Raw genomic sequence first — 13,046 nt, 5'->3', positions numbered from 1 at the left:
CAATACATTAAATATATTCAAGAAGGAGTTGGATATATTTCTTAAGGCTAAAGGGATCAAGGGATATGGGGAGAAAGCAGGGACAGGGTACTGAATTTGGATGATCAGCCATGATCTCATTGAATGGCGGAGCAGGCTCGAGGGGCCGAATGGCCTACTCCTGCTCCTATCTTCTATGTTTCTATGTTTCTATGCCCCTGCACTGTCGCTGGAGGAGCAGTCTTTGGCAGGGCCCTTATAGGCTCCAAAATCCAGAGGATGTCTGCCAAAAGTGTCTACGCAGTCGCAGCAGGGAAGTGAGTAGCCTGTCTCTGCATCTGCTGAAGCCACAGGAGTTGCACCTGGTTGAAGCACGCAGAAAGGAAAAAAGACACAATCCTAGATGCACAAGCATATGCACATGGGTATATGAAAAAAATGTTGTGATAAGTTTCAGTTATACTTATGACACAGATAAATATATTTCTTTGCACCACTTTCTGGTCTTGTCTATTTTTGCCTGCTACCTGGGAAGTGGCCTTGTCACCTGGAGTGAATGGTGAGACATTATTTAGCCTCAAGCTATGGGGGTTTGGGTGAGAGGAATGGCTTGGTCATTGTAGGGCTGCTTTATGGTGTTGTTGGGGTCTCTCAACAAGCATTTAAACACTTCAATGAGGTTGCACACCTCTGCCAAGCGGGTCCATGGCGTCCTGGGAAATGCGCCCGAGTTAAATGCGGAAGTCGGCGGGATAAGAACATAAGACATAGGAGCAGGAGTAGGTCATTTGGCCCCTCGAGCCTGCTCCGTCATTCAATATGATCATGGCCTCAGCTCCACTCCCCTGCCCGCTCCCCATAACCCTCGACTCCCTTACCTTTCAAAAATCTGTCTATCTCCACCTTAAATTCAATGACCCAGCCTCCACAGCTCTCTGGGGAAGAGAATTCCAAAGATACACGACCCTCTGAGTGTTAAGTATGTGTATTGTATTGAACAATTAACACAAAGACTTAAACGTATAACTCAAACAGGTCTTTACTGGTTGGAGGTAGGGACTATACATAGGTCTTTACTTCATGCCCACAGGCGGGAACTGAGGGGGATCAGTACCCACAGTACTATTTATACCCCTATGGCCAGGAGTGGTACTGCGTATCACTACGCCCAACAAGTAGTGCAGTCCTGTCCATAGGTTCAAAGTAGCACACATATTACATACACAACATTCCTCCCTTCCTAGCTTTACAGTCATCTCCCCATTTAACATAACGTAATAACATATATACATATATAACTTCAGGTTTACATAACAGAATAACATAGATACATAGATAACTTCATGTCAAAACAGATCACAGATTCAGTCTCTGCGGAAAACAGTTCACAGATTCAATCTCTGTGGTGTAGTCGGTTCACGTTGCTGGAGTGACTCATTCAATAGTCCTTCCATGGATTTAACAGTTTGAACTTCCGAACTGAATTGGCTCCGTTCGGAGGGACCACGTGTGTGATCTGGTAGAGGTGATAATGGTTCAGATGGGTCATCTTCTGTTTTTACTTTTCCTTTTCTGCTTCTTGGAGACTCTCTGGGCTCCATTGTCAGCTGCCACAGCTGCCAGCTGCATGCGCAGTTCCTCCTTCTCTTCCTCCTGTTTCCGTCGTAGAGCCAGCTTCTCCCGATGTTCCGTAGACTTTTGGTGCTCCTCCATGATTTCTGCACTTTGGGAGTCGAAGTTACTAGCTGGGCAGGACAGGACATCGTAATATTCGGTGTCGTCCTGAGCTAGACCAGTGAGAGGGTCGTCTATTTCCTCCATACCCAGCTGGACGTTAGCCAGCTCTTGTTCCAAATCCAGACATCTTTCCTGAAGAGACTTCTTCATGTGTACCTCTGCATCCAGCTTTTTCTGGGCTTTCAGCAAGTCGTTTACTAGTGACCTCATTTGTGATTTTAATACTTCAACTTCCTTTGGAGATTGATTGATCGGACTATGCAATCCCTCTACCGGAGCAGCTGTTTCAGCGGTCTGTTGTTCTACGTTGACGTGAGTCAGCGTACTTTTGGCATCCAAGGGCTGCTCTGTTGCAGTCATCTCAGTCTGTGTTGCCACCTCAGCTCTTCCAATAACCTTTGAGAGCTCCGAACCCCTTTCGTTTGAATATTGAAGTTCATGTTCAAGTTTTTCCCATTTCAGAGTCCTGTCCTTCAGCATATGCAGGAGTTGGATGACCGTTAACTCCTCTGACATCAGACGTTTTGTGTGCTCCTGCTCCATTTTCTCCATCAGCTGCTTCTGTTGTCTTTCCAGATTCTCCAACTCTATATCAAAGAACTCTTTCGTTGCATTCAACTCTTGCTCAAAACGGCGAAGCATTTGTTCTAATTGCTGTTGTAGTTTGAAATGGAGTTGAGTTCGAGCCCGGTGTCCCTCAGAAATGGGCACATCAGTAGACTTGCCAGACTCAGAATCCACAGTTAAACTATGTTGTTGTTGCTCAGTGGAATTCTGTGCTGAAACTTTGTCTTTTGCACCTGAGTTGGGCTTACCATCATCCGTTCCAGAGTCTGGGCCGACTATCTTCACCGAGTTCTCACTCGTTATTGTTCGTAGGAAATGCCAGTCCATATTCATTTTCCTAATCCACTCCCGTCCTAGTAGTGGAGGACCTCCTTCAGATATCACATATAAGTCCATTATTTGACTGTCTTCGCCCTTGTGGACCACTGCAACCTCTATTTTCCCGATGGGGTACACTCTTTGCCCCGTGTATGTTTTCAATATAATCCCCGTATCCTGTAGGGGAATATGTTGGAATAACTTTCCGTAATCTTTCTTATTTATGACCGTCAATGCCGATCCAGTGTCCAATTCCAGTTTTACTTGGACTCCTTCTATCTGAAGAGTGACCCAAATTGTCTGGAGGTCTGCACCCTTACCAGCGTTGAGTACTCTTAAGCTAGCCAGTTCATTACAGCTTAAGCTAGCCAGTTCATTACTGCTAGCGTCTGAATCGGACTCCTGTTCGGTCACCTTGTGTACCTTTGCATATTTTCCTTGCGGTGACTTCTTGTTGCTGGTCTTCTTCCCTGACCTGCATACTCTAGCTATATGTCCAAGCCTACCACAAGTTCTACATTCTTGGTTTTTAAACCAACACTGGTTCTGATCATGCGTTGTCTTTCCACAACGATAACATTTGCCAGAACTCACACCCAATTTGTGTGCACTGAGCTCCGGTGACCGTAGCTGCATTACTGCCGTGCCTCTCGCTGCAGCTTCGTGTGCTGCTGCCATAGTGACCGCCTTCTCAAGCGTCAGCTCATTCTCCTCGAGCAGTCGCTTTTGTGTATCCTGTTTAAATAAACCACACACAAATTTGTCTCGAAGTGCCTCTGTCAGTCCCGTTCCAAACTGGCAATATTTCGCTAATTTACGCAATTCCAGCAAATAATCAGCATTGCTTTCATGCTGTAGCTGCCTTCTGTCGTAAAATTTAAATCGTTCCGCTAGCATCAGCGGCGTGGGGTTTAGATGATCTTTCAGGACAGTAACAATCTCATCGAACGTCTTATCCGCCGGTTCATCTGGTGATAACAGGTGTTTCAATTGCCCGTATGTCTTCGCACCCATTAAATTTAATAATGTTAGTGCTTTATCAGCCTCACGAATTTTATTGGCCTTACAATAATTTTTAACTCGTTCAACATATATGGCCCAATCTTCGATGTCACTATCAAAGTTGCTAATATTCCCGTGTTTAGGCATTGTAGTACTTTATCAGATTTGCAATTTCTCAGATTTTTTTTTTACTGTTATCCAAGATGGCGGCTTCCCGCTCTTGCCGTCATCCTCCGCCCACAAAATGGCGGTTTTCCCACTTCTGCCTTCTTCCCCAGCGGTTTTCCCGTGAAAAATGGCGGCTTTCCCGCGCTTCTCGCTCTCCCCGCCCACTTCAATGGCGGTTTTCCCGCGCTTCTCGTCGCTGACTTTCAGCCCGACTGTGGCTCTTATCTCCTGTGCGATCGCTGGTGCGCCGCCCACCCGAAACGGTTCTCAGCCCTTATCACCGGTGCGATCGCTGGCCCGCTAAGCGCCTCCCGCTTGAAGCGGCTCCCGGCCTCTGGCTCACCCGCTCGGCGGCTCTTGCTCGCTCCCTCCCGGGCTCTGGCTTACCCGCTCGCGCCCTCCCGGGCTCTGGCTTACCCACGAGGTTATGGAGGCTTCAGGGTCCTAATGCCTGTAGCTTCCAGTCGCTGGAAGCTGTCAGGATTTCTGCTGCCCTTCAGTTTTCAGTGGGGTGTTGAGGATTGGAACCTCTCTTCAACGTCCTGTCTTTGGACGAAGCCGCTGTGGAATAACTGCCGCAGGGTTCGAACCGCCTCGTCGCCAGTGTTAAGTATGTGTATTGTATTGAACAATTAACACAAAGACTTAAACGTATAACTCAAACAGGTCTTTACTGGTTGGAGGTAGGGACTATACATAGGTCTTTACTTCATGCCCACAGGCGGGAACTGAGGGGGATCAGTACCCACAGTACTATTTATACCCCTATGGCCAGGAGTGGTACTGCGTATCACTACGCCCAACAAGTAGTGCAGTCCTGTCCATAGGTTCAAAGTAGCACACATATTACATACACAACACTGAGAGAAGAAATTCCTCCTCATTTCTGATTTAAAAGGGTGCCCCTAAACGGCGGGTTCCCGACGTGCTGGCAATTTTGGCGATTTTTACTGCTGACCCGCCCCCAAACCCGCATGCTCGGGCCTCGGAAAATTCCGGCCAATGTGACTGAATTGTGCCGTGTGCTGCAAAGTGGCCTGCAGCCAAACTCATTCACAGCCACGGCAATGCATGTGGCTATGGAGCTCACAATAGCTCTTAGCTTCTATGTTCCTGGACATATTATAAGCAAGAGTTTTAAACTGATTGGACAATATTTTTTCTGTGTACCTTAAAAAACCTGTTAGTGGAAACCTACCAGCTGCATTCACTAAAGTGTTCTCTTTATGTAACTTTGTTTTATCTTTCAGGCACAGGTGGAACATGGGTCGTACCAGCAAGTTCCTGGCTTTTATTCAAAGCATGAACATTCATCTGGGCAACACAGCGAAAATTGGCCTGCTGGGTGCAGCAGCCCTTTTTCTTTTGGTATCCATGATAATTCTAGTGTGGCAGATCTACCTTTACTGCAAACACAGAAAAGCAAAGAAAACAAAAGGTGGGTTCTGGGTAAATTCTAGAAAGAAAATGTCTGAGATTATTCAATGCATAGTGACATGAATCTTGTCATTCATGTGGAAATGACTTATGAAGTAAAACTGGGTGGCCTGCTGGTGGCACTGTCCAGGGAGAGTATAAATACTTGGGCATGGGCCCAGCTTGCTCAGAACATTCTTTTACAGGAACTAGTGAAGGACACAACCAGATCTCCATGTTGAAAAACAGTTGATTAAAGCTTTGTTTAACGCTTAGACCAAGTGCCTAGTAGTTTTCTTACGTCACATAGCACTTCATGTCAATCCTTACCTGTTTGACACTAAATACAACTCTAAATGCCATTGCCATCATAGTATAAGAACATAAGAACATAAGAAGTAAGAGCAGGAGTAGGCCATACGGCCCCTCGAGCCTGCTCCGCCATTCAATAAGATCGTGGCTGATCATCAGCCTCAACTCCACTTTCCTGCCCGATCTCCATATCCCTTGATTCCCCATGAGGCCAAAAATCTATCTATCTCAGCCCTGAATATACTCAAAGGGGGTGATTTTGTGAATGGAGGCGCGTTGGAGGCGGGACTGCTGCTTGTCGGGTTTCAGTCCTGCCCCCATCGAGTTGTGGCCAACCCACGCCATTTTCCCTTGATTGACCTTGTTAAGCCCGCCCAGCGGGTTCAGCAGGCCAATTAAGGGAAAGCCGGTTGCAGAGCACATTTTTGACAGATGAATTCTCATCGTTTGACAGTTCTGTGAAGCTGTCAAACAGTGACAATCTCTGCAGTTTGATGAGGTCTTGCATACAAGACCTCATCAAACTTCTTTCTTTTACAGAAATGAGATGTTTTTTGCATCTGAGAATGCAACGGACATCTCTCATCTGCAACACGGAGGTGCGAGACTCTCCGTATAGAAACCAACTGAAGCCTGCAGGAAGAAACAAAGGTAAGTACACTTTTAAAAACACTTAGGACTTACCTCAGATACTCACCTCTACACTCTTGCACCCATCACTTACCTTCACACCACACTTTTGCACCCCGCCGACCCCCGTAGCCCCAGTACTCGCCTTGCTGAGCTGGCGGGTTTTGGAGCTGTCGGGAAGCCCGCACTTGTGAGGGCAAAAACGGGATAATCCTATTTTCTGCCTGTTAACTACCTGTTAATAGGCTTTAATCCCTGCCCGCCTGCAAGAAGGGACCCGGCGCGGGACGGCAACCCACCTCCTGTGAAGGTGGGATGGAGGCGGGTTGGGGGCGGGTTTGCCACCCGTCCCCAAATTCTGCCATTTTCCCGGCAGTCCTGCCTCCATACCCGCCTCCTCAGGGCTGAGAAATCGCCCCCAAAGACTCAGCATCCACAGCCCTCTGGGGCAGAGAATTCCAAAGATTCACAACCCTCTGAGTGAAGAAATTCTTCCTCATCTCAGTCTTAAATGGCCGAACCCCTTATCCTGAGACTATGCCCCCTAGTTCTAGACACTCCAGCCAGGGGAAACAGTAATAGTAATGCTATTTAGTGACATGAAAGCCATATCACTTCTCATTAATGGTAGCACTAGATTATTACATTGCAGTACGACGGGACAGTGAGAGTCACATTCAAAAATCAGTGAGATCCAGAATGACATTTAATTAGTTTTTAGTAGTGCACCAGCCTCAGTCCCACAACACATGTGCCACAACCTTACCTCAGCATGGCTGCTCCCACCTTGGAGGTGTTGTCACAATGGTACTATCTCATTTTGCCCCATGCTCGTTCTTTAGAACCAGAAAGGTCGGGTTTGTGCTATTTAACAGAGAGAACTGTGGTGTGGCAGGAAATGGTTGTTTGTGCCACACAAAGCCATTCTCTGCCCAGTGACATTTGCAAAATGGTAGAGCCTGAAAGTAGGCCAGAAACAACCCTCAATCATGGAGAGGGAGGAGCCAGTCAGAAGAGAAGCAGGTTCATTTAATTTTCCCCAAAACTTTTTCATAAACTTGCAGCAATATCAGACACTAACATGAGCACAGTAGCACAAATCTGAGCACTGCAGAACACATTGTTTAACCTCATATTCTTTTATTATTTTGTGGAGTTTAATAGTTAGAAGATAAAGGATCATTGTGTGAGGGTCCACTCCTGGCAGGGAGGACTGAACTTTCCTTGTGGGGCTTGGAGGAGCACTCTTGCTCTTCCTTCCCCCACAAACTTACCTTTTTTAGTCTTTTTAGGGCTTCTGTCCTGGTCAGCTTGGCAGGAAAGCTCAGGCTTCCCCACTCAGGCCTGAGTTAAAATTGCAGTTGGGTCCCATTGACATCATCAATACGCAACATGCACATGTAAAGAAGGATCCTGCCCGATTGTGATGGGTGTCCTTGCCACCTGCTCAGGAGAGCAGATTAAAATCACGGACGGTGGGATCCTGGGGGCTGCAGGGCGGGTAAGTAACACATGGGGCTGGATTTTGTCAATGGGAAGCTTTTGGAGGCGGGACTGATGCTTGATGGCTTTCCATCCCGCCTCCATCAGCTTCTGGCCAACTAGCGGGATTTTCCCCTGATTGATCTTGTTAAGCCTGCCCAGCGGGCTCAGCAGGCCAATTAGGGGGAAGTCACTGACAGAGCACATCAACGTCTGACGTGCCATCTGTCAAGATTTCTTGAAAGAAGAAATGTCAGCGTTTGACAGCTCTGTGAAGCTGTCAAACACTGACATTCTGTGTAGTTTGATGAGTCCTTGTGTTCAGGACTCATCAAACCTTTCAACTTTGCAGAAATCACCTGGCTGTTGGTTCGGAGGATCCAACAGCCAGTCTGTGAAATCTACAATGAAGATGTCGGCACTCCGGATCCACAGCGGCTGAAGGCTGTAGACAGAAACAAAGGTAAGTGAACATTTTCTAACACTTTACACTCACCTTACATACTTACCACTCCACACTTGCACCCATCACTCACCTCTACATCTCACTTTCAGACCCCTCTGACCCCCGCAGACCTCCTACTCATCTCCTACACCCCGGCGGGGTTCCCTGAGGTCGGGAAGCCTGCACTTGGAAAGGTAAAATGGGACTAATCCTATTTCCTGCTTGTTAACTGCCTTTTAACAGGCAGTTAATCTGATTTAATCCCTTTCCCGCCTTGAGGAGACGGGACCCGGGGCAGGACGGCTTCCCGCCTCCTGGCAAAAGGGCACGGAGGTGGGATGGGGGCAGGTTTGCCACCCGCCCCCACTTTCTGCAACTTTACCGGCTGTCCCGCCTCCATACCCGCCTCCTCAGGGCTGAGAGAATCCAGCCCATGGCATTTTAACTGCCGACCCGCCATCAGAGGACTAGAGTATCAGGAAAGGTTGGAGAAACTCAGTACTTTCAGGATCAAAGAATGTGACTGAGAGGACACCTTATAGAGCTGTATAAGATAGTGAACAGTAGAAAAAAGGTAAATCTGGAACACCAATTTAAATTAGACCATGACAGTAAGTCATGGTTTAGAATAGCAAAAGGCAAATTTAGAACCAATGCCAGGATGTTCTCCTTGCACAAGCTTATCAACATACAGAATGTATTTCTGGGTATAGTAGCAGATTATATGGTATTATATGGTCCTGTAAGTTCTTTGCGGTTGGACGGGTCAAAAGGCTTTGCTCTCCAAATCTATCATGTGAAGCTGTGAAATATGTTGTAACATAACACAAATAAATTCTAGGTTTTGTACACCCACATTTATGATATAAAGACTAGGTATGGAAATTCCCTGTACTTCCAGTAATGATATCAAGAATGAGTATAACATCCTTCTGTGCCTGTCACTGAACATTGCACAAAGACATTGAAAGGCTACCAAGACTATACACATAATAATATAAAAAAACAGTGCTTGTGAGTCAGTTGTCTCCTTCCAGGATACTCTCAAGAACCCTCCAACATGCTGCATCAGGGAGTGATGGGACCCAGGTTTGGGACTGTGGTTTCCCATGTAGTGAGTGCCTAATTTTAATCATTCCATTAATATATATTTCCTGCGTAACTTTCAACTAATATTGTGTTTGTAGCAAAAAAGGCTGTGGGCAGGACTGATCCCAAGAAGCAATATACAGAAAAAAGCAACTTATCAACATGCAGCAACACTACAGACTATCTGAGCATGTCTGATGAAGATGAGTATTCAGATGTGAAAAAACACAATTACAAGGCAAGTGAATTTCAGGACTGTTAATATATTTATTCTTTTACTTGACAAGTTGAAAAAAGTTATGTTACACGTTGATTAACGTATTCTTACAATGTGGTTGTGTGTGTATGTGTCTTTTTTAAAGGTATACAAGCTCCAAGAGAGTATACAAAAGCTAAACCTTTATCTTCAAAATGGTGACCCTGATGGTCTTAAACTGGTACAATCGAATGACGATCTCGTCACTGACTCAAAGGATGAGGTTACAGGAAATATGACATTTTCTTTATCATATGATAAAAAACAATCAAAATTACAACTGACAGTTTCAGAAGCATCTAATCTTCCTGCTCGACACTTCAATCAGAGTGCTGACACTTTCATTCGGATAAAGCTATTTACCAGCTTACCTCAATACCAATGTATCCTTCACCAATGGGACACGAAGATTATGAAGCAGACTAGAAATCCCTCTTTTGGAGACCAGTTTACCTGTTCTATTGAAAAGAATATCTGCAGTAAGGCTACTTTAAAACTTGAGGTACTTTTTTTAATTCTAGTATTTAAATCCTCCTGCTGCCTTTTTATGTTTATTTACAGATCTCATTACAGCAGTCGTGTTTTTTTACCAATGTCAACAAGCCACTGAATTTGGGGCTCAGGTAAACTGTTCTGTTATATCTTGGCCATAGTGTGGGAGGCTCTCTCATCGCTGCTGTCTGTTCGCTGTCCTCCTTCTGTTGCCAACCTCTTGCTTTGTGTGACAATCAGATACAGCAATAAACTATTCAGTCTATCATTCACCAGAGAAGAGATCACAGACATCTGTATATGAATGAATACAGCGATGCACCTCATTTGGTTCTGAATGCTTCTGTTCCTTGTACAACAAGTGCTATGGTTTTGAATTTTGAATCATTGTGAAGTTATGGTGTTTTTATACTTAATTATCTGTAACAACTTTTTGTCAGTAACATTCTCTCAGTGCTTCACTAAGTATAGCACAAAAACACTAAAACAAGTTATAGTAATGTTAGATATCAAATTCACTATTAAATTGAAGGCCACATATTGTAATTACGATACTGTGGCAGAACCACTGAATGACTCTGGCTGACTGTATATAATTCCCTTTAACGATGTTCTAACACCAGCCTAAACCTGTACCATTGTGTTAGGCATTACTGTGTTTTGTATATAGAGATTGCATGTACGGGGTGTGGCCCCTTTAAGAGCGCGGGAAAACGCGGGCAAACGTGATGACGTCACGTCGCAAGCCACGGGGCTGTCCAGGCAGTCCTCGTGGAGCCTCTGATCAGTAAAGACCTGTTTACTTGCTCCCTGGTGTCGATCTGTTATTTATAGGAATTCGTCAATTCCTACATTGGTGGCCCCGTTTTTGTGAACGTTTTCACAAAAGAAGAGCACAACATGGAAGCAAGTGCTGTTTCACTAAAGCTGCTACAGTTCTGGGAACAGCAAGCGACCTCGTGGTTTATTCAGGTCGAGGCCCAGTTCGCCCTGCGGAATATCGATGTGGATCAGACCAAATACCTGTATGTGGGCTCCGCACTCCACAGCTCTACCGCCTCTCGGATTGTCAGCTTCCTCGAAAACCCCCCAACGGAGCGCAAGTATGAAACCCTCAAAGCGCGGTTACTGCAGGTTTTCGGGCTCACAAAATCGGAGCGTGCCCGTCGATTACTCACGATGCCCAGCCTCGGGGACTCCAAGCCTTCAGAGTTGATGAGCCAAATGCTCATACTCCTGGGCTCAGAACCGGAATGCTTCCTGTTCCGAGAAATTTTCCTCAGCCAACTGCCTGAACAAGTGCAAGCTGCCCTGGCCAGATCTGAAATCGTGGACTGTGCAACACTCGCTGCGGAGGCTGACAAAATATTCGCTGTAACTCGGCAGGACTGTGCCGCCACGAGGCACCCATCCCCCGCAGACGCTGCCCCAGCTCGTCAGCTGCGACCACCGAGGAACGGGTCTAACGGGCACCCCGCAGCCGCGATGGCGATCGGCAACGCGGAAAAGTTGCTCTTCTTCACCGACACTCTCTCCGGTCGCCGTTTTCTGTGCGACACCGGAGTGCAGTGCAGCATTTTACCCGCGTCCGCCCTCGATGTGCAGACGGGGAATCACGGCCCCACCCTTGAAGCTGCCAATGGCGGAGCAATTCGGACCTTCAGCAGACGGCGAGTTGAGGTGTGCTTCGGGGGGCAACGCTTTCACTGGGAGTTTGTTACGACCAAAGTTTCCCAGCCCCTCCTCGGCCCGGATTTCCTGTGTGCCAACAGCCTCCTGGTCGACGTCAGGAACCGGCGGCTGATCAACGCAGCAACTTTTAATTCTCTTCCGTGTTACCGCAGTAACACTACGTCACGCACCGTCTCCTGTGCGTTCCCGACTCCTGATGAGTTCGCCCGCCTGTCGGCGAATTCCCCGACCTGACAAGACCCACGTTCTCCTCCTCGGCCATGAAACATGGGGTGGAACACCACATCACCACCAATGGCCCCCCGGTCTACGCGCGGGCCCGGCGCCTGGAACCTGGCAAGCTGGCGGTCACAAAGGCGGTGTTCGCAACCATGGAACGGTTAGGGATTATTCGCCAGTCGAATAGTCCCTGGTCTTCACCCCTCCATATCATCCCGAAGCCTGGCGGCGGATGGCGGCCATGCAGCGACTATCAACGCCTTAACGACACCACCACTCCTGGTCGGTACCCGATCCCCCAAATTCAGGATTTCTCTGCCCATTTGGCAGGGAACACCGTGTTTTCAAAAGTCGACCTCGTCCGGGGCTACCACCAGGTCCCAGTGCATCCACAAGACGTCCAGAAGACCGCAGTCATCACCCCATTTGGCCTCTTCGAGTTTCTACGAATGCCGTTTGGGTTAAAGAAAGCCGCCCAGGCTTTCCAACGCCTGATGGACTCCGTGCTGCGGGACCTCAAATTCCTCTTCATCTACCTGGACAATATTCTAATTGCCAGTCCTACTAAGGAAGAACATACCTGTCACCTACGCACCCTTTCTCGACGCCTCAGCCAACACGGCCTGATTATCAACCCGGCCAAGTGTCAGTTTGGCCTGCACCAAATCGATTTCTTGGGGCATCGCATCACCTCAGAGGGAGCGGTTCCTTTACCTTCAAAAGTGGAGGCGGTGACATCTTTTCCACGCCCGCAGAACATAAAGGCCCTGCAAGAATTCCTAGGCATGGTAAACTTTTACCACCGCTTCGTGCCTAAGGCGGCACTGCTCATGCAGCCCCTGTACGAGGCCCTCAAGGGCAAGACTGGCAAGAACCCGGTAGACTGGACGGATGACATGGCCCGAGCGTTCGCCGACACCAAACGCGCCTTAGCCAACGCGACTATGCTGGCGCACCCGCTGCCAGGAGCCACCATCGCCCTCACCACCAACGCGTAGGACTACGCAGTCGGTGCCGTGCAACAGCAGTGGGTGAATGGGACGTGGCAGCCGTTGGCATTCTTCAGCCGCCAACTACGCCAGAACGAGAGAGCATATAGCACGTTCGACCGGGAGTTGCTCGCCCTTTTTCTGGCCATCCGCCATTTTCGGTTCCTGCTAGAAGGACGTCCTTTCACCACCTTTGTGGACCATAAGCCGTTAACCTTTGCAATGGCCAAGGCCGCCGAACCGTGGTCAGCCC

At 47.6% G+C, this 13,046-nt stretch overlaps 1 protein-coding gene across 4 annotated transcripts in view; it reads left to right on the top strand.

Moving 5' to 3' along the window:
- syt19 (synaptotagmin XIX) overlaps positions 1-13,046 on the top strand; it is a 95,677-nt gene that overhangs the window by 24,780 nt on the left and 57,851 nt on the right. For 3 of the 4 annotated variants that reach the window (XM_086008006.1, XM_086008007.1, XM_086008008.1), the window contains 4 exons: positions 5,022-5,209; positions 9,244-9,383; positions 9,508-9,880; positions 9,963-10,024. In XM_086008006.1, coding sequence (XP_085864132.1) covers positions 5,035-5,209; positions 9,244-9,383; positions 9,508-9,880; positions 9,963-10,024 — 750 coding nt within the window. In that variant the 5' untranslated portion in view covers positions 5,022-5,034. Of the gene's footprint in view, positions 1-5,021; positions 5,210-9,243; positions 9,384-9,507; positions 9,904-9,962; positions 10,025-13,046 lie in introns of all 4 variants that reach the window. The other variant, XM_086008010.1, reaches the window with a different exon arrangement.

This window comes from Somniosus microcephalus, chromosome 15 (genome assembly GCF_052327205.1).
Source record: "Somniosus microcephalus isolate GS21.2 chromosome 15, FLI_Smic_1.0, whole genome shotgun sequence".
NCBI classification, from domain to species: domain Eukaryota; kingdom Metazoa; phylum Chordata; class Chondrichthyes; order Squaliformes; family Somniosidae; genus Somniosus; species Somniosus microcephalus.
This window is presented reverse-complemented; position numbering and strand designations above follow the sequence as displayed.